Genomic DNA, 20955 nt, shown 5'->3' on the forward strand with positions numbered 1-20955 from the left:
CGGCTATTTTGCCGTCTTGCTCGTCACTAATGCTTCTGGATAGCGGCTCTGGCGTGGAATACTCCTCAGCTGACTTGTCAGTCACTTCCTCTTTGGGCTGTACTTCATCTGATGCTTTAGAGGAGACACCTTCCCCATCAGTTGTACTTGTTTGCAGGGGCTCTGGCCCTTCGGAAATTCGTTCTGGGGCTTCCTGGGCGCTTGGCTCTTCACTGTAGGGCTTAAGAGCCTGTTCATCTTGTGTCACGCCATCCAATGTCCGCTCTGCTATAATTGTGACCGGACTATCCGGCTCCAGTTCCCGAGATTCCGCGTCAGTAGCAGAGGGTTCTGGCATGGTTGTAGCCAGAGAAGCACTTGCCAAATTTGCAGGTTCCAAATCAAAGACCTCACCAGCTGTCGGGAGAGGCTCGGTGTTCAATGCGTCCCAACGTAGCTTTCCATCGTCCAGAAAAAGACGACTAGCTTCGTCAGTGCTATTTCTGGTTGCTGCATTGAAGCCCTCTGTCTCAGGTTTATGCTGCTCGGAAGGTATCTCTACGTGCCTCTGTCCCGCGTCACCCTCAGGGTGGTCTCCTGATTCTAATTCTTTTCCTTCCTGGGCAACACTTGACTCAGATGACCGTATCGCTGCTGCAACCGCTGTATCAGTTTGACTCATTGGTTCCGTGGGTATATCTGCCTGAGAAGGTGAAGATGAACGTTTCTCTTCAGTATGCAACGGCATAGGATCGGGTGTTTCAGGAATGACCAGCCGATCTTCGCCCTGAGTCGTTTCGCTAGCGAAATTATCTGCGATCTGTCGGCCTTGAAACTCTGGAATTGCTCCACCTTCCAAGCCATACGGAAGGCCAATCTCTTTATGTGCGCTAATTGTAGAGGCAGCAGCCGTACCATCGACTCTAGCAGATCTTAGATTATCACTTGGGGCGTGCACTGGCGTCGGAAAGGCCGTTGTTGTTTGGGTTGGTGTCGTGTCAGTGGTCTCCGAGGGTTGGAGAAGCTTGTCCATTGGGGTCGAAGGCCGCATTTCAGAGATGGGGGCCATGCCTTGCTTATTTTCCGTACCTTGTTCGTCCTTCAGGCCAAGTGAGGAACCCTCGGCCGATGGCAGCTCGTTCAAAGTTGGAGATGGAGGAAGATCAGGGAATGAGCTAAGATCCTGCAGAAGCTCAGAAGGAGAATGGAACTCGTACTTCAGTGCATCTTTCTTGGACGGAGGATGGTGAAGAACGTCGTTAAACGAATTTGCCGTGGGAGTCCCTTGTTGAGAATCGAGAAGTTCGTGATGATCATTGTCATCAGAAACGTCCCTGGCGTTAGAAAAGTCCAGGTCGCTGGGTCGTGGTCCACCATGGATGTATTGACTCAAATCAACCATCTCCCAGTTCTTTTCTTCTGGGAGGGTCGTGAGGTCTTCCGCCGACGCATTGGCTGAGGTGGTCTTACTTGACGGTAACGACGGCAGGGCCTCGTCGGGTTGAGGCTCAGCTTTGCTAGTACTATGCCGCTCTACGAGCCAAAGAGGCCGGATTTCTCGAGAGTTCTTGAACTCTGTTGAAGCTGGCCGGCGGTGACGGCCCTGGGTGGGAGAGCTTGGGGAAGGTGTCACGGATGAGAGTGAGGGCGATCGAGTTGTTCGAGGAGAAGTAGGAGGCCGGCGGAAATGCAGAGGGACTGCGGTGGGCGAATCAGATGTACGCAGCACAGACGACCGCCGAGACGCTTGGCCTGACTCTTCATCTTGAGCCTCTTGAGCCGCTTGGGCTTTCTTCAGCTCGGGGGAAGTCGGTCTACTCTGTGACAGCGGAGCCGGCTGAACTCTCTTCTCTGATGCAGGCGGAGACGCCGAGCGACTTCTAAGTCGTTGGTCCAAGACATTGAGTCCCAAGCCCGTAATTGCGGAATCCTCAAACCCTGAAGCACCATGTTTTGAATCACCTTCGTCTATCTGACTTGGCAATTCAGGGCTGTCTCCTAAAAAAGCCCGTGGCTCATCGTCTTCCGGTGAGAGTTCCTGTACGGGGGCAAAGACAAGAGGAGAGATCTTAGTACGTGGGTCATTTGTAGCATTTCAAAAGCAACATGTGGGAATATGCAGGGCAAAAGTCATGTTTACAGGTCATGCAAGGTCATTCAAGGTCATTCAAAACGGAACGGAAAAAAAGAAATGAGAAACAACCAGGCACTATACCTTCTCATACTCTTTCAACCGTCCAGAGTCATAAACATCATCGTTTCTCTGTCGCCGTCTGTCCTCTCTTCGCTGCCTGCTGGATTTATAATTCTCGAGGTTAATGTTTTCTTTATCGGGCCCGATCAGGCTCTGATCATCCAGGTCTCTGCTTTTCCGGATCTCCAACTCGTTGTCCAGCGAGTCAGCTCGGCTAGAACTGCGCCGCCGAGAAGACTTTTCTCTACGCCGGGGGCCAACCTCGGATTGAACTTCGCGCGAGGAGCGCCTATCGGCAGATGAGCTTCTGCTAGCTATCGGCTCTGAGACTCTCGAGCCAAAAAGGTTACTCAGAAAGCCTCCAGAACGTTTTTCCTTATCTTTTTCATCCGCTTTTCTGGACTTCTCTGCAGTGTCTCCGAGCCTAGTGAGGGAGGAAGCGGCTGAAGCGGTGTTTTCCGAGTGGTCACTATCACGCTTGGTACGTCTTTTGCGTCTTTTCCTTCTTTTATCCGAAGTGTTGGCTTCAGTAAGTGATGATTTGTCATCTTCATTCGGCCCCGAATCGCTTTCACTCTGCTCTTCCCTCTCTTGTCTTGTTAGAGCATCGATGTCTCCAAGAACAGGCGCTGAGACCACGGATCTTGAAACATCTTTATTCGCATCGTTCCAATCACTGGGTGTTTTCATTTCAGACAATGGCGCACCTGTGTCAAATCCTCCAGGCATAGAAAGAACCTCTTCCACAGGCGCGGCAAATTCATCGCGGGGACCGCGAAGGATCACAGTGGGTTTACTACCGCTCGTCTCGAACACCCGTCTCAAAGTGTCTTTTGGTTCCTGTCTTTGGCTAAGTTGCTCAATTACCTCCTGGGCAATTGAGATCCGTGGTGCATCATCTTTTTCCACGGTAGTGTCAAGTGATTCGTGCTCCGGGCTTATAGGATGATCTCTGCTGGGCAGATTCCCAACCGCCTTGTCATACACGTCGTCGTCTGGTGTCTCAACCTCTCCTTCGACAAAGCCGTGAGGCTCTGTGCGACAGTGTTCAATATTGTCCCACGGTGAGACAAAGATGGTGCCAGCCTCAGGGGCCGCCGATGTCCGCGTATGGTAGGTTGGATCATCCGTGACAAGGGAAGGGTCGAAGCCCGCGGCGGCGGTAGCTGCAGCCACGGCGGCTGCAAATTCTATGTCGACACCACCTACATGCGGCGTGCTGCCAGAACGTGGAACATCCCGAAAGTCTGCGGGGATGTCGTGAACATCTTGAGCCAAGCTTGGTTCACCCCGTCGGTCTTGTTCTTCTCCTCTAGGGAAGTCCTCAACAGACAGCTCTGAGGATGTGGAGGGCACCTCATACTCATGAGTCTCGTGTCTGCCCCATGACACACGTGAACCAGTTGTCGGGCGCTCGGTATGTTCGCTTTCTTGGAGGCGCGCAGGAACCAATGTTATCGGTGACGAGGCACCTTTGACAGAACCACTGAGACTTTGAGGAGGCGTGGGTTCGATAAGCTTCAGTGCTGGTACAGGCCATGGAAGACCACTATACTCAGGATGGGGCTCTTCCGTCAGACGCAAAGACTCAATCGCAGGCTCCGCTTCGATAATAGTCGGCATCGAGGTGGGCTCCCGGCGCTTGTAAGTGTCAGGGCTATAACGAAGCTCCTCGGGTGCAAAGAATTGCGCATAGTTGTCGTAGACTGGCTTTTTGCGATAAAGATCCTTGAATGCATGGGTCTTGACACTTTCTTGTCGAGACTCAGTTTGCGAACGTTCCTCCACCGTGTGTTTCGAATCTTCTGACAATGGAAGGCTTGATGCTGTCGAACTCGAGTCTGGGATCCGACGTCTTTCGGCCCTGCGTTTCTCTCGCCGTTCCTCGTGACGCCGCTGGCTAGCGGCTTCAGACGCTTCATCGTAGGAGCCCCTACCGGATAGCACTGTCGCTGCGACAGCAGCACCTATAGTACCTGTTGCTGCTGCACCAACCCATGATACCGGTTCTCTGTCGCGATGCGAGTGCCCATCATCAATTTCACGTCTATCATAATCCCGGTCTCTTTGACGGCTTGCTCGATACTCAGACTCCCAAGATGCTAATTCCTGCTCTCGATCAACAAGCTGTACCCCGTTTTGATATCCTGCATCCCGTCCCATTGCTTCCTGTCGAGTGGAACGTCGCTCTTTGTCCGCCTGTTCGTCTGTGAGGTCGAACTGAACAGATGCCTGTTCCTTGGTTGTGGAGCGACGCTTCAGACCGGACACGGGAGCTTCCTCGAGAGCTTCAGTAGGGAGTACAGGTGACGAGTCGCTACGGCGGTGTGCGCGATCAACATTAGACACCATCTCACTTTGCCTGTCGTACTCTGAAATTCTGTTGGTGCGACCATCGCCCCTACGGTCATAGAACCTTGTTTCGTGAGGTATGATAGATTCCTCGAAGACAGGCAGTCCGCCTTGTGCACTATACGCGTGGATAGACTCCTCTTGACTGGTGTATACAGCTTGTGAAACCGGTGTGACAGGCTGTGGCTGTTGTAGAGGAATAGGTCCTGGTCGAACTAAGGGTGGCGGGTTGAGAGGCATTGACGATAGGTCGAAATTGCTGTGAGGCGAGGATTCGTTGATGGGCATTGGCGCCACCTGTTGAAGACTTGCAACGCTATTGGCACCATGGCTAGATGACTTCGCGTCTCGGTGATAAGTCGATGCGAGGGCAGCCGTTCCGAGCCCGGTAGCTACTGCAGCACCGGTAGGCAAGTGGTGTTCAGATTGGCTGGGGCTTCTCCTGTTCTTCTTCGTCTTCTTCTTGCTTCCCCATCGCCAAGTCCACCTGTTTGTCTGGGAGTCAGACGAGTGCTGAGAATCACTGCTAGAGAACAGCCCACTGCCACCAAAAGCGAGAGCGGAGTTGACGCTTGAGGAAGATTGGTCGCCCGAATCTAAGTCTTCCCACCCATCGTCGTTGGTTGCAGAGGACGCATAATTTGACCGACCCGATCGATAGTCCTTGCCGGCAAGAATCTCTCCTCGTCGTCGACTCCTTCTATGTGAGGAAGCGGCCAAGGCCGTTGCTGCTGCGCCCAAGCCGAGCAATGCCGTGTCAACATCTCCCTCCTTCCTATTCCGCCTGCTGGACTTGTTCTTGGATTTCCTGGCGAAGCCACTTCCGAAGGCAAGATCCGCATCCAAGGAAGATGACGACGAGTTATTGAAGGAAAACAATCCCCTGCGTTTCTTCGTCCTCTGCTTCTGCCGATTTTCAGAAGAAGCTGTGAAAAAGGAACTGAGACCACTACTCGTAGACTTTCGACCTGGCCGCGAAATGTCAACGAAAGATTCGTCAGAAGAGGATGCTTTCCGCTGTTTGTTCTTGGACGAGGTAATGCGGCTGCCAGTCTCATGACGTGGCTCGGACTGGGACAGAGTTGCCGTACCAAGAGCAGCACCCAGCGCTGCATCTCTCAGGGCAGAGTGTCGCTGGGTTTGAGACGAAGATCTAGACCTTGAACGCGAGCGAACGTGGCTCGTCTCGTAGTTGCTGGTTTTCGTGTCCGAGTAAGAGCGTCGGTCAACCCGTTCACGGGATCTGCTGCGATTGGACCGACGATGCACGCCACGAGATGTTTGACTTTGTCGGCCAGAGGTTGACGCACCCTCACTGCTGTGAGAGGAATGCCGTGAGCTCGCGACTCGGCCTGATTGAATACTATAACTTTTGTCAAATTCCTTGTTGGTGAAGATCGACTTGACTGCATATCCTCCGAGCAAACCAGGCAGCCATGAGCTTCCAGATGACCTTTTGCGACGCCTCCCTTCATCGTCGGAAGATGAATAGCGGCTTGCTTTATCGATACGGGAGGCTGCGCTATAACGATCGCCTGGGCTGCGGCCAGAACCGTGATTATGCTTGCGAGGTGCGTCTCGAGATGATGTGCCCGGCTCAAAACAGTATTTGCAGATACCAATGGACTCCGTATAGTCCTCGAACATTCCCACTGCTTCAGTATCGCGCCAAAAATCTATGATCTTTTCCAAGGGACCACGCTGACGTTGTTGAAAGGCTAGCGCACCAGATTGAAATGGAGCACCATGGTAGACAGCCGCATGATGCGGATGGAGAGGACTTGCTGCGTACCCGACTCCTGCTGCATGAAGTGCTGGCTCCTGGTGAGGAGGGTATGTAGCAAGGCCGCCATGAGCCAGCTCGGTTTGGGAAAGCTCTTCGTAATTCTGCATGGTGTACTGAGAAGAATGGACACTCGAGGAATGATGGTGGTGTCCCATCATGTAACCGGCTGCTGCTCCTGCTGCGGCCGCGCCAACAGTTGCGCCCATTCCATGCGGAGGAGATGAGTTGTGTGCGATCGGAGGTTTTGACGGAGCGTAGGTTGAAGGAGACTCTGTGTACACTGGCTCTGAGAATTCAGCTGTGGTTACTGATGCGACGGGTACGACAGCTGGCGGCTCGGCCTCGGCAATCTGGACGAATGGCTTGGGTGGTTTTTGTGGCTTAGTCGCCGGGGCCGATGTGCTTTGTGTCGGGCCCTGCTGAGTATTCGAGGGAACCGGAACAGCATCGTCATCGTAGTACGAAGCCGCTGCGCCAACCTGGCCCATGCTACTGGGCTCGGGTGGCGGGTTCGGTACCGAAGAAGCCGTCATCAAATGCGCTTGGCTACTCGGAATCACCATCTGGGGCTTCGGACGCACGCCGGGTTGGTCTTGGACCGATTGGCCTTGATCGCCATAGTATTCCGCAGCTTCTCCGGCAGGATTTGGCGGCCTGTACGGTTCAGCGAAGGTTGTAGGAAACTGGTCGGGAAATTGCTGCTGCACATGAGGGTCGTAGAATGCCGGCACATGAGGGAGGCCCGACCCCGAGGTGCCTGAGATGGAGTCATAGGAATGTGCGGAGTGGGGAGGTAGACCGGAGATATCGTAATCGTTCCTTGACCGCGACGTGGGTGTATCTTCAGCGAGCGCTGTTGCGTAGCTATCGCCCGACTGTGCCCATCGACGCTCTGCACGATCACTGTCACGACCGCCCGACAGCACCTCACTCCCGCGTCCATCCCGTTCCAGTCGCATGCGCTCGCGCTCGCGACTTGGCGACCTTGCCCGCTCGCGCCTGCGGAAGTATCTGTCCTCACTCTCGCCATTGTCCCGATCCCGAGCGCGACGGTCAGTAATGTCGGAGTCACTGCGTTTGGGGGTCCGCTCAATCACAATACGATCGGATTCAGCGGGCAAGCCCTGGTCTGCTGTCGCATAGCTCGAAGCGACCGATTCACCGGTCGCGCTGGCAGCATACCGCCTGCTACGGCTACCGGAAGACGGGTAGGTCGATAGATCACCCAAGCCACGATCACGGTCGTCACCCCGTGATGATTTGCGGCTGACTGTGGAGGATCTCGAGTCGGTGCGGCGGCGGCGGCTACTGCTTTTGGAAGTCGAACTGCTGCGGGCATCGGAGGACAAGCGGCCTCCGCCCATCAGGGCTTTGAACATGATAAGCAGCGAGCAGTAAACGCTCTAACGGCTCAGGCAACCATGGAGGAAGTTTTCAACCCGTAGGAGGCTGATTGCCAGAGCAGTGGAATTGGTATTGTCGCTGACCCACGAAAGGGGCTGGAGGGGGGATTAGTGGAATTATGCGCGAAAGGAAGTCAAAGAGCTGAAAAGTGACGACGGGTGGGATAACAAGGATGGAGGAGAACGGGGGAGGTTGGAAGGGAAGGGAGAGAAGAAGGCAGGCGGTGGGAGAGGGGAGAGAGGGAGAGGAGAGGAGCAAACTCGGCGAGATAGACAGGGAAGAGAGAGATTGAATGCGAAAGAGAGCAATGAGACAGAGCGAACCTTTGGAGGATGGGGAGGCTGGGGTGGATGAATATAGTAGCGGTGGTAGTGGTTGTTATGATTGTTGCGGTTGTTGTGTGGGACTCGGGAGCAGGAGGAACCAAGAAAAGTAAACAAGTGAACCGTGGATCTTTGCTGGTTGGAAACCGGGAGGGAACCTTCAACCTTGAACGTAGGGAAACCCCGGGGGCTGGCCGGGCTGGCTGACACTGGGCCACTAATGGGCCTTAGCGGGCTGGGCAAGACCCAGAACGGATGATTGATGATGGCCAGATGAACCGGACACAATGTAGATGCATGAAGCTCACTAGTTAGTGATGAATGAAGATTGATAATGATGAATCAGAAGGGCAGCGTGCGTGGGAAGGAAGGCAGAAGGAATGTGGGGTATTTCTGGGAAGCTGTGTCAGAATGCGGGTTGACAGTCAAGATGAAGATGCCAGTGATGGGATGGGGAAGTTGAACCGAATGAAGGATTGCAAGGAGAAGGTAATGATGAGGACGAGGATGAGGATGATGACGATGGAACACAGGAAAAGTAGCTGAGCTGTCAGTCATTCAAACTGTTTGTGTGTTGTGTTGTTGCATGGCAGATGGATAAGTCAAGGGAAATCGCGGTGAGGCTGGGCCGACCGATCGATGCACGTGCACCGGCGGAAATGACGGCTGGCTGAGCGCTTGATTGGCAACACTCTCAGCTGCTAAGTACTTTACGGCCAGGTGCCTAGGTACCTACTGGTATCTAGTGCTGCCTACTGCATACAATAAGTGCAGTACATCGATCCATAACAATTCTTCCGTTCACCCCCCCCGATTGTATGCAAGTGTTAGCTGTCTACTTGCATGCGCACGCCATCTAGCCTCTTCTTCCAAGCCTTTGCGCTTTCTCCACAACAAAGTGTCTAGCTACATTCGGCCTCAGCGGCATAGAGTCTATGCCGCTCGTGTATATACAGCTTTAGGAAATAGGCCAAGAAATAAAGAAAGCCCCCCCCCCGAAAAAAGAAGAAGATTGGAGAAAGCTCGGTGTATAGTACCCAGACATGGGTAAATGAGGTGCACCGCACCACAGAAGATAAGGCAGTCACCATTCAACAGACCACCCTTTGTAAAAATGCATTGTGTGACCACCCAGACCAAACTCCAAAGAAGAGCAATATAATGAAAGATAAAGCGCAAGCATTGTAATATACGTGATCTTCACCCTTAATGCGCTCAAAATGCAAAGCAGATATACCTCCCATTTCACTGTTCACCTCGTGAGCACGAGACAGTCGACGCCACATCAACTCCCAAAAGCAGGGCCTTCTCCCATGGCCCAGATCAACTCCTGAAAAATAAAGATGAAGAAAAAAAACAAATATGACGAACACATGATAACGGGCATTGCAGGTGGCCGTCCTGCCCTGCATCGATTCAAGACAACCGATGAAACATTCATCGAGTAAGTGAAAGACAGGCTTTGATAGCAATCCACAAAGGGTAGTTTAAAGCCGCTGGACATGACCCCGTGTATGACCAACATGTCTCAGAACACTGAGGACCGGGTTTGCCAATCGAGTACAAATCATCAAGGAGCGTTGTATAAGGAGTATAAAGGGTGGTTGGAAAACAATGATGGCAGGATTATCGCACAATCATTCGCATGCATCTGTTCAGTCGCAGGCTATGGCATCGTAAAGATCCTTGTGCGTAATCACGCCTGGATGAAGCTTTCAATGGTATCTCCGAAGATCTTCTCGTAAATCTCGCTCAGAATCTTCGCATCAGCTCGCAAGCTAGGCGAAATATCGCGGCTTTGGAGAAGGAATCGGATGGTTCGCTTCATGAGTCGCTCCAAGTCGCTCCGATCGACGAGCTCTGATAGACTCGACATATACGTAGCCGACAGCACCAACATGTTACCAAATTGACTAGCAAACAGAAGACCGGTCAGTACAGTGTGTCAGCACGTAGGAGATTGAGAACAGCAACATACGCGTGAGCTGTGCCGAAGATGTTGGTCACAACAGGACGGCCCTCAATTCCGTCGAAGGCCTCGGTACTCAGCATGGCGGAGTCGATGCACACCTTGCACGCTCTCCGCATTTTGGGTTGGAGATCGCGATATGCGTAGGATGCCCAATTCCCACCTCCTGGAGTCGGGGTTGGAGCGCTCCGCGGGGCTGGACCGGCATCACTGGCTAGACGTGCCATGCCAATGGCGCGTTGGCTGTGGGTCAGGGATGGGGAGACTTGTTGTGACTTCGAACCCGAGATCGCCGATCCAGTAGGAGAGTCAACGGATGCTGAGCTACCAGTGTCGTTGGCAAAATGCAGGGCATGGAATAGAAGCGGCCGGTGAATGATGTACCGTGCCCCGTAGTATTTGGCACGCATACGGGCCACATTGATGTCTTTCGATGGTGGATCCGTGTCTTTCCAGCGCATCACTTCAGGCAGACTGCTCCTCCATAGTTCCAAATTCATGCTCAGAATTTCTTGAACATGGGAAGACCAGCGTGATTCTCCCTTTCCTTGGGTGGAATGTTAGCTGAATGGCTGAGAATCTATGCGGGCAGCTCACTCACTTTCCACTTTGTACAGATCTGTATGGACTCGATTGAGAACCTTTCTGAGGTGAATCTGCGCGGAATAGAAGAACATCATCATGGTACTCGGGGCAGAGATCTCGTTCGGTAGAGTCAGTGTATATTTTCCTTTCGGCAAGGAAATTCGCCCTTCTGATCGGGATATGCCGCTAGCCGGAAGATCAAGTTCCGCAAGAATATCACTAGACGAAGGTGCAATTAGTTTTGGTGAACGACCAGTCAGTGTGAAGCGGCGCGAACTGTACCTTTCCAGTTGCAAACAGGTCCAGTATGCGAAGTCAATGGAGTCTTTGAGAGGTCCATCAACATACTGTTCATATCGTTTTCTGCCTCATGAGTTAGACATATACTGCACGTAACAACTCGAATTTTGAACTCACGTCCGCACAAGCACCTGACAAGCTCTTGCTGCTTGATAGATCCACCCGTGGCTCTGAAAAGGATGCGCCAGTTGTCCGGCATATAACCCTGCAAGTAAGGCTGCTTGAACATGGTCAAGACCATTCGCACCTTGTAAGCTTCCCAAGATCTGAGTCGCATAGGCATAAAATGCCAGGCCGGGAATGACATCTATGTTCCGCGGTTTCCGGGGGTGGAACGCATGTCCTGTGCGATCCGATGATGCCCTGCGACCATCCATCGAAGAAAAGGAATGACCATCCTGAGAATAGAAGCTGCCCTGCGGTGGCGCGGCTGACAGAGAATCTGCCCGTGAAAGCATGTTTCGGGAGGTAGGACCTGGGATCCACTCATCTCGAAAGTTTAGGGGGACATCAGTAACCGGTCCAGGAACGGGAGGTTTGGTTGCACAGATGCTACCAAGCGCAAGAACTAGAAGACTGATTGCATTTTTCAAAGACTTCTCGACGCGACGGCCGCCTAGGCCATCGGGCGTCATGGAGCTGGGAGATGGGACATCGCAGCCCGCACCATGCAGAGTCTCGCAGGATCGCTTTCGCTTTGCGCCCCGCGGGCCATTGCCATTGCCGTTGAGAATGGGCGCTGAAGCTGCATTTGCCGGAGGGCAGTACCGTGCAATGAATCGTTCCATTCGTTCTTCCAGTTCATTCTGGTTGAGGAACGGGTGGAGTTTGTGTATGTGATCCATGTAGCTCTGATAATAACAGCGAACGGTAGCGGCATTCGTAGTAAAGTACCCATTCTCATCTAGAGCATCCGGCCTGGTTCCGACGGGTGTACCTTTCTGATGAGGTAAAAAACCCCATGGTCCGCCAGCGGCCGTTTCATTGGTGTGGGTATGATCCCGGGCAGAATTCCCATTCGGCGGGGGTGACGCGGTCAGGTCCTCGCTGTCGTTATGGCCTTCACCCCGCCCGTAAACAAGGATCAGACCGCGTTCCTCCTCAAGCCTCATCACATAGTCCTCATCATACTCGCGCGGGGAAAGAAGGCTTTTGATTGACGGCCACATGAGCAGTTTGTGGGCCGCCGTGGTATGTTCAACGGGAATAGAAAGTTCACCGTCCTCGCCTGTCACCAGCATCTGTGGCTCCCCCTCGGCAGCCTTCTCAAGTTCCCGATTCACAAAGTTGGAGATTGTCTCGTCTTTGGTCTCGGTCTTTTGGAGGAGATCGGCGATGTCTGGCTTCGACAGCCGGCTGAGTGACTGTTTCTGTGTCTCGGCAGCCTGTATGATTTTCGTGTCTGAGATTCCGGTTCCTTGCAAAATAGCAGTGAGCTGGTTCCCTTGCTCAACTTGCATAGATACCACCCGTCGTATATGTTCTATCACTGCATCCTCCAGCTGTTGCACACGGTCCATCATTTGTTGGGTCGCTCTTTCTTGTCTTGGGAGGCCGTCAGCATGCGATCACCAAGACCTGGAATTAGAAGGGAGGGGTGGATCACAGACTTGTGAGGGGGCACTTCTTTATAAACACATATCAAGTTATTCTCTTTGCAATGACTGCATGCCGGACGACCTTCATCGCACTTGGCCTTTCTTGCTCGGCATTGATCACACGCCTTGAAGGATAGCGACATTACGGAAGTCAGTCGACACGATTCTATAGCGGCCACGGTTCCAAGAGAAGACGTTCAATTACCTGTTGAGCCCGAGCTGCCTTGCGATGGCGCATCCCGAATGCCTGATTTGGATAGTAGGCGGGATCGTAAGGTGTAGGGGTCTGCGAGAGGGGCACCGGTGGAGTATACGGAGCTGGGGGCAGGGTTTGTGGGGGCGGTGCAGGGTCCACGACAGCCCCAGGCGTCTCTGGAGGAGGGAACGACATTCGTGCCACTGGAGGCCGGTACTCTGGAGGTGCGGAATGAGGTGTCGGCTCATGAGACGCTCCGTTCATCGGCGGGCGAAAATTGGGGTGAGGCGGAGGTGGAGGCGGATGCGTCTCTGGGGGCGTATGCGTTGGTGGTCCAGGTATACTGGTTTGCCGAGCATATGGCCCATCGGGAGGAAGTTGCGGCAGTTCCCGGTTCGACATGACAGAGTACGGGTGCGAGTGCAGCGGAGGCTGAGGTGCGCTCGACGTGCGCCGCTGGTCCGCAGGGTGGGGGTCGAAAGAAGGCGCGTATGGAGGACGCCATGGCTGGTCAAACACGCCGGACGTGCTGGGCAGACCATGCGATCCTTCGGGGAGCGGTATGCGATGCATTGAAGCGAGCAAGTGCGATGGGCGATGACCAGTCGATACAACCTGGCTGCGTTTGGGCTGGCTTCTGTTGAAACAGATACTTGCGGGCTACGCCCGGAGCGTCTGATTGTCGCAGATCAACAACCGATAATCAACTCAATGGTAGGCCATACAGTCACGAGGACATGGTTACGATCGAGATGAGCACAGATGCTGTTGATGTGCGGCCGGAGTGCTGGGGGTAATTGGAAAACTTGAACCGTCCCTGGCAAGAGTTGCACCTCGTCCAGCGATCAGGGTGTCAGAAAATACAGTGGCAACTTCTTCGTTGCGTGTCAAATTGGTCGGCAATTGGCTTCAGAGCTGTGAGATCCTCTTTGTTGCTCGAGACTGGACCCAGGAAGACCATGCGCTGCACCTGTCACGGTAGCGATAGAATCGCGAGGTGGGGGGCAAGAGAGGATCGGCAGGAAGCGGTCGCTTCTTGCGCGAATAAGTAGCCTGGCCATCGTTAGCTTTGTTTGGATAGAGAACGTAAATCGAATGGATGGCGGAGTGATCAGGCAAAAAAGGAGTATTTTGGCCGTACAGGGTTCGCAAACAAGGTGATGAGAGTTGAGGGATTAAAGGGACGGCAGGCAGCACTTCGTAGTAAACAGACATAGGACTAGGGGGCAAGCCGTGCTTGCAATATCATTCGGCCATCAATCGCAACAAGAACATCAACCACAAGACCGGTAGAGCTCAAGGCGCATGTACAAATGCGTGAGAGGACGAGTAACAGTAGCATGTATAGCAGGGGAGAGGGGTTTGAAGGAGGAGGGGCGGTGGCGGGGGGAGGGGGGAAGAGAGGTGAGAGAGAGAGAAAGAGACAACCGCCCACGATCCGCGCAGGTAGAGAGACTAATGTAAATCAATGAGTGAGAGGAGTGGAACACACCGAAACTGGTTTGTCGTAGTCGGTTGTGGATGAAAGGATGGATAGGTGGATGGATGGATGGATGGATGGATGGATGGATGAATGTACGGTCAGAGTGTGTGGCTACTATTAGTGGCCGTCGAAAATAGGCCGATAGACTGGCTGGGCGAGAATCACAGACACCGAGCGAGCTCTTTCGGGAGGGGAAGGGGAAGGGGGTTTGGAGAATGAAAGTCGTCAGAGTCGGCCTAGTCGTAGTAGCAGCAGCGCTCGATAAGCACTTGGAGAGGGGGAAGACAAAGAAATTCTCGGATACAATGTCCCAGCTGCAAGAGGGAGCATTACCCAGACTCCTAGAGATGTTTGGTGGTGTCAGGCTTCGTGCATGTCATGTGAGAATGTGTGAGGAGAAGGAAAGGCGGAGGAGGAGAGAAGAGCAATTCCATCACAAGAGGGGAAAACAGAAATCCAAGCAACCAAACAACATGAAAAAGAAACGCGAGAAAAGAAAAAGAAAAGAAAAGAAGAAGCAAGGCAAGAAGGAAGTTAAGTGGAAGTGTAACGTACGCAATGGGTGTTTTCACGGTCAAATTAAATAAAATAATAGTAATAATGATCATGAAATAATAAACGATCCAAAGAATAACCCCAAAAGAATAATGATCCCAATAGGGTAAAAAGGGAAAAAGAAAAGAAAAATAAATACGACGCCGACGACGGGAGGTCAAGTCTGGCAGTTTTTCGATCCAGCGGGAGATGTTTAGGCAGGTAGCTAAGCCAAGCTGTCGGGTCGCCCGGGGGCAGGAAGAAGAAAGGAAGGGGAGGAGAGTGGATAAAGTGATTACCTGGAGAGTAACTACCTAGGAAGTAGTCAGGTCGTAGCGGTAGATCGAACGGTGGTCGAGGTTCGGAGGATTCAGGTTGTGTGGGCTTCTTTTTCCTTAAGAAGAAGGGAAGGAGAAGACAGAGAGAATTTCGGCAACGGGTCCCAGAAAGAAGCAGAACGGGGCTACCGGGGCGGGGGGGTGGTAAAACTAAAGGGAGAAGAAGAGAAAATGGTGGTGGAAAGTCGAAAGTGGGTGTAAAATGGAGGATGGATGGATCCTCGACGGAATTATTATTAAAACTTGTTAAACTGGAATTGGGCATAAGTTGTTGAAGCAGTGACTTCCCGCTTGGTGACTGAATGAAGAACAAGATAAAGTCAGTCGGTCCTCTCTCGGCAACAGCGGGTTGATCTGATGGGGTAAAAGGTAAAAGGTTAGTGAGGTGCGGGATCAAAATGCTGGAAAGAAAGAATGACGATAGGTCGATGGATTATTCTTCTACTGCTGCTTATTATTATTCTTATGGTGGAAGGGGGAGGGGAAAGGAACCCAGAGAGGAATTTCACACTCACTCAAAACGGGGGGAGAAGTCGGGCTCTCCAAAGTGAGAAAGAACCGAAGGAAGGAACAAAAGATAGAAAGATAAGAAAATCGGAATAAAATCATATAATATCAACAGGAATGAATGTGCATGATGAGCAAAGAGTTGAAGTATCAAATAAACGGCGCAAAGGCAGGAAGAAGTTGATGAATAAGTTGAGGGTGTTGATGCCCCTCTTTTCTTCCCTCCGAGCTTCTTCAAACTCTCTCTTTCCCTTTCTCCCTTCAAAGCAATCTACCTCTCTAAGTTACTACTTCTACCCCAATTCATCACTTCCATTACCTCCGTCTGCTTCACCGATTGACTCATGTGCTGGTGGAGGGGAAGAAGGACGGATTGAGTGTGAAACAGCAACAACAACAACAATTACAAGAAGAGGGAACGAACAATAGCAGTAGGTAACTTATAGTTATGTAGTGTATCTGCCCCCACGATCCTTACAAAAAACAACGAAAGTAGTCAGTCAGTTCCCACTGCACTTTTGCTGCGCAACCCTTCTGGACCCCTTCTTCCCCAGAGTCCCTGTCTTCTTCAACTATTCCGGCTGCTGCTGCTGCTGCTGCTAGACCAACTAAACTACATCTACTATTCTCTTCTACATCTTCTTTCTCGCTTGCTTGCCTGCCTACCTGTTTCTCCGCCTGCCTGCCAGCTTGCTTGCTTGCTGCTTGCTTGCTTGCATAGTCTCCTTCAGGTAAATTGGGACTGGTAGGCCCGAACCAGGATCCTGGTTTGCATGGACCGACACAAGCCACCAAAATTGACAGATCGCTTTTCTCGAGGGACTGCCGGGCTGGCCTGGGCTGTCCGCCGCTTGGGTCTTCTTTTGCGAATCGAAAGAAGAAGAAGCCTTTTTAAATTTTGTCTCTCTGGAGATCCCCGTTTCCTCATCGAACACCTATCTTAAAATCCAGGATCTAGTAATTCACCGCAAAAGGTAAAATCAAAATAAGATGATCCCAAAACTCAAGAGGAAAGCAAATATAGTCCCTGAAGGGAAAATCCGCGCGCGTGTGGAAATAAAACCATTGTGTGTGAAGAGCGGCGCGCGCGCAGCAAGTGGAGCCGCAGACTGGAGCTGCCGATAGGCCAGGATTGACTAAAAATGTGAATCTAGGAGCCCAGCAGTTCAGCATGAACACAGTACGGAGTACATGTACATCGGCAACCAAACGCCCGTCATATTCTTGGTTGTCTGGGGATATTGACTCATAGTAGCAGAAACTGAACTGGCTGCAAGTGGAAGAAGGGGGAGGTCCCCGGGAAGACAGAGAGAGAGCCTGCAACGCGAGGGTGGAAGGGAAGGGCCCGCAATCAGTTCCGGTGCTTCCCAAGTGCCACATGGGTTGGACTGGACTTTCGCTCGGCTTGACCCAAAAGGCTTATATGGCAAAAAAAAAAACATACTAAGTAGAAGGGGAAAGCAAGGGAAATATCATGGAGGTGTACCAGAGATTAAGAGCTAGGGTGTGACCCCGATTGATTCAACATCAATCATATAGCATTGACAGATACAGAGATACAGACAGTAGGTACCGAGAACGCCATAGATGATACTGCCTTAATTTTCGGGTCCGATCGAGAACGGTTTTTCTTCGGCTGATGGTCGGTTGATGGATCAGGATATGATCGGTGCCCAAAAGCGCCTGGGGCCGGCTATCCTATTCACATGTGGTAGGAGATTCGGGGGGGTCAATAAAGAAGAAAGATGGTCATCGGGGAGGGAGAAGATGCGGTATGGGTAGGGGTGGAGGGGAATGATGGACTGATGGACTGATGGACTGATATTCGATGGGGCATTGTTGAAGAATAAAATGATCTGAGGGGACTGCGAAGTTGATTTGTCCATCAAAGAATGATCCAATCCCTTTGCCCACCAGCCGAGAATGGATAAACATCAAGCTACGAACGAGTAGTGAGGACACTGACTGGAGGTGAGTGGGAGGAGCACGGAAGTTTACATGTGCTTGGTTTGCTTCAAAAGCATGCTTGCTGTTGTTAGAACCATTTTTCCGGCCTCTCAGTGCCCATTCGACTAGGTACAGTACAGTAAGTAATATTTCGGACTCCTACTCTTGTCTCTTGTCTCTTGTCTCTTGTGATCTAAGGTAGATCCTTCGACTATGGACAAGGGGGCGACATCCGTTACCTTCAAGGCGTCTGTCTTACTACTGAGCGGTCAGCTCTTCGTTCGTAGGGTTCCTCTCTACCCGGCCACGACCGTTGATGCCTAATATGAATACATCCAATACTACGAGGAGCGAACGACGAGAGTTTGAACCGGGGGGAAGGAGGAGGAGGGGTGATAAGGTTGCCCCCGGGGGGAAAAAAAAAAAAAAAAAAAAAGCAGAAGACGGTGAGTGTTGTTACATAAGTAGTGCAGCAGTTCAGGAGAGATTGCCGGGCGGCGAGGCGCCTCGAAAAGGCGGAGAAACCAACCGAAGTGACATGCGGTGGTGGACAACGGATTCCAATAGTCGATGCAAACAGCCATCAAGTTAAGTGATGGTGAATCTCATGCTGAAGAAGCTGAGGGTCACGCCACAATCCATGTTCTGCCCGAGACTTTGACATGCATATGTTTCGGACTAGGCAGCTAGCTAGCTTAGCTACTACCACTTTTCCTGGCTAACTGCTGCTGCTGCTGCTGCTTGCGCTCCCCAGTTACTCAGTAAGAGCTCCAGGCTGGAGAGGACTAACTTACCGGTAAGTTACTGGATCTATTTCCCACCCCACAACCAGAAAAACGAAAACATAGTGGCGATAGCGTTCCCTGGTTCAACTTCCGTTGGCATCTATTCTAAACTTTCAGTCAGCGTGCCCCCCTTCCCCCCCTATGGAAAGAACCGTGGAATAATCAACCGTGGGAGAGACCTTCGGGGCGCGGTAATCTACGGGCAGAAAATCTGCCAGTGCGGGTGAATTACAAGGATTGTTGATCAACACCGATCGCCAAACACACGTCACCGGTCGAGCTTTGTTCCACCAAACACCGTTTGTAGCACTGGTATTCTTCATTTGCCGAGTGTTCTCCATATGAAATTGAGTGAGGAGAGAATTCGGACCTTGAGCTTCGAGAGAACCCGACCCCCAAGGCTCCTGTTTCTGGCAAACCCCCCATTTCGCCACTGGAAGGGGGGGGGGCTTCGCTTGGTGTGCTGTACTCCGTAATGCGATACACATTCGGTAGTATGCGGGCGGGAATGCCCTTCAGGTTGAGCCTCAGCTTGTAAGACCTCGCGCCCGGGAGAGGAGCCAAAACGTTAACGTTAATTGAGAAATGCACGTAACGGATCATTATTCTGATCTGCTTGCCGAGTTTCCTTATCATCAAGGCCGCTCGAAGAATGATCACAGTAGTACAGTACCTGGTCAGTTTGGGGAAACGGTAGGGAACCGAGCATATTCTCTTGCTGCTGCATTCGCCATGGGCTGCTACGGAGTACGGAGACTCAATCACACACTGTCCGATCTCGTAGCCTGGTAGATAGCCAGGTAGCCAGGTAGCCAGATACTCACATACTGCAGTGCAGTGTACCTTACTATAGATTTTCTGGCTGGGATAACAATGTCGGCTTCCCGTAAGTCATCGGGTGGAGAGAGACTGGGGCAGTTTTGACGGCCGTGATCGTCAAGGGGATCAATGTTTTATTTTGCCACGGTCGCTGGACCACAATACTATACTACTGTTTCAGTTCCAACCCAGCTGGGACTGACCGACCAACACAATGAGGTCGGTACTAGTTAATAAGAGGCAGGTATTATGAATCTCGAGGTTCGCATATGAGATCCATTCGTTCAGAATTCCCATCCAGAGATTACTCATTACCGCCAATCAAGATCCACCCCATCCGCTTGTCATGTCTTATTCCATTTTCTTCTCTTCTCGCATAAGGCGATCCGCGAAGATTTAGTATCCTCCCACGATCCCGTCTCCTGGAACCCGCCCATCGGCTGCCGGCATTGTTTGTTCGATCCCTCTCGGTCTGTCAAGGATGGAAAAAAAAAAAGGTCTCGAAGAATTGAACGAGAATTTCCCGAAAAGGAGAAAAAAAAAATAATCGGGGTAGACAGAGAGAGAAAGAGAGCAACCAGTAACTATTTCCCCCTCTCGATTACTCCCAAGAAAAGAGGGGGAATTGATACTAGGCTCTCGCTCTCTCGATCTGTCGACTCAACTGGCTCTGATTGAACGAAGATCCTGCAAGGTTGGGCGCGCACTCGGCAAGATTAGTGGCGGATGATGTGCATACTTGTACTCCGTGCGACAGCGCAAGGTCGGTAGGTCCTCAATTCGTAGACTCAAGTAGTATGTGTATGACCAAAGCGCCCAAAGAGAAAAAGAAAATGCAAGGGATAGCCCTGTTCGGTACAGTATTCGATTGTCACTGTAAGTGATGAGTAGTTGGGATTCCGCTGGTCTTCATTGCACGTTACACGCGTTGACTAGAACTCATTCGGCTGGAGGTGCAACTCTTGTCAGCGATGAAAGAAAAGGCCCAGATGGTGAGGAGATAGTTTGAATTACAAGGGACCTCGATTGAGTAGGAAAGGGAGGGAGGGGGACTCCGTACTCCGAACTATACCTGGGATCCTGATTGATTGACCTTCCAATGCTGCTGTCCGACATGAGGAATTCGGCATCGATCCGGATGAGGGTGAAAAATGCGTTTCTACCCTATTGACTCATAATCTAACGGATGGGAGGGTTGAAAGTCTCCAATAGTCACCCTGGTAGTGAAGTATTGAAGAGTTGCTGTTTGTGCCCTTCAAGACCTAGTCCAACCCATTTCGCTGTCTGAGCGCAGACAGCATCGAATCCTCGACGATTGGCCGGTGCCCATCTGATAAGGATAACCCATCTTCCACCTCAGTGACTGGAAAACGGGCACCGCCGCTTTGCCCAACCCCTGCACCATCCATCCATCCATATACCTCTTGTTCTGTGGCTTGATCATTTGAACAATCATGCGAATTATGACTATCGACGGCAGCCCAAGGAAAAATCCTTCGAGACGGGCCACCACCCAAAGCCTCGTTTTTCACAAGTGACCGAACTCCGAGACTGATTCGCCCGCGCTCGCACGCTCATGTCCTCCCGTCAGGAAAGGGCCCTGTGCGCAAGTGAACGAATTCCGGCCGCATACTGGGAGGAAAGAGTATTTGCTCCTGGAGATTGGGGCGAAGCGCCTAGCGAATAGACGGTGGAATGGAAAGCAACTCATCACGAGGCCCGGGCTCCATTCCGAAACCGGGTCAGACAACCTTGACCTGATCATGGGCTGAAACAAAATGTTGATCAATAGTTGGGGTACTGAGTCGATCGGTAGGATGGTATTTACCTCCCATCAAGCTTGTGATTTGCCCATC

The 20955-nt window shown here is 51.9% G+C and overlaps 2 protein-coding genes across 2 annotated transcripts; both read right to left on the reverse strand.

Moving 5' to 3' along the window:
• Positions 1-2181: 2181 nt before the first annotated feature.
• BO82DRAFT_191510 (uncharacterized protein) lies at positions 2182-8024 on the reverse strand. Its single transcript, XM_025630525.1, has one exon. The coding sequence runs from the start codon at positions 7688-7690 to the stop codon at positions 2189-2191; it is 5502 nt and encodes a 1833-aa protein (XP_025487119.1). The 5' UTR covers positions 7691-8024; the 3' UTR covers positions 2182-2188.
• A 1710-nt stretch (positions 8025-9734) lies between these two features.
• clcA (putative C6 finger domain protein) lies at positions 9735-13259 on the reverse strand (the record flags this gene model as incomplete). The annotated part of the gene is made up of 7 exons (XM_025631847.1): positions 9735-9951; positions 10017-10554; positions 10609-10811; positions 10875-10955; positions 11010-12437; positions 12503-12615; positions 12696-13259. The coding sequence occupies 7 exons, from the start codon at positions 13257-13259 to the stop codon at positions 9735-9737; spliced, it is 3144 nt and encodes a 1047-aa protein (XP_025487120.1).
• Between the last annotated feature and the right edge of the window lie 7696 nt (positions 13260-20955).

This window comes from Aspergillus uvarum (assembly GCF_003184745.1).
Source record: "Aspergillus uvarum CBS 121591 unplaced genomic scaffold BO82scaffold_75, whole genome shotgun sequence".
Classification (NCBI taxonomy): domain Eukaryota; kingdom Fungi; phylum Ascomycota; class Eurotiomycetes; order Eurotiales; family Aspergillaceae; genus Aspergillus; species Aspergillus uvarum.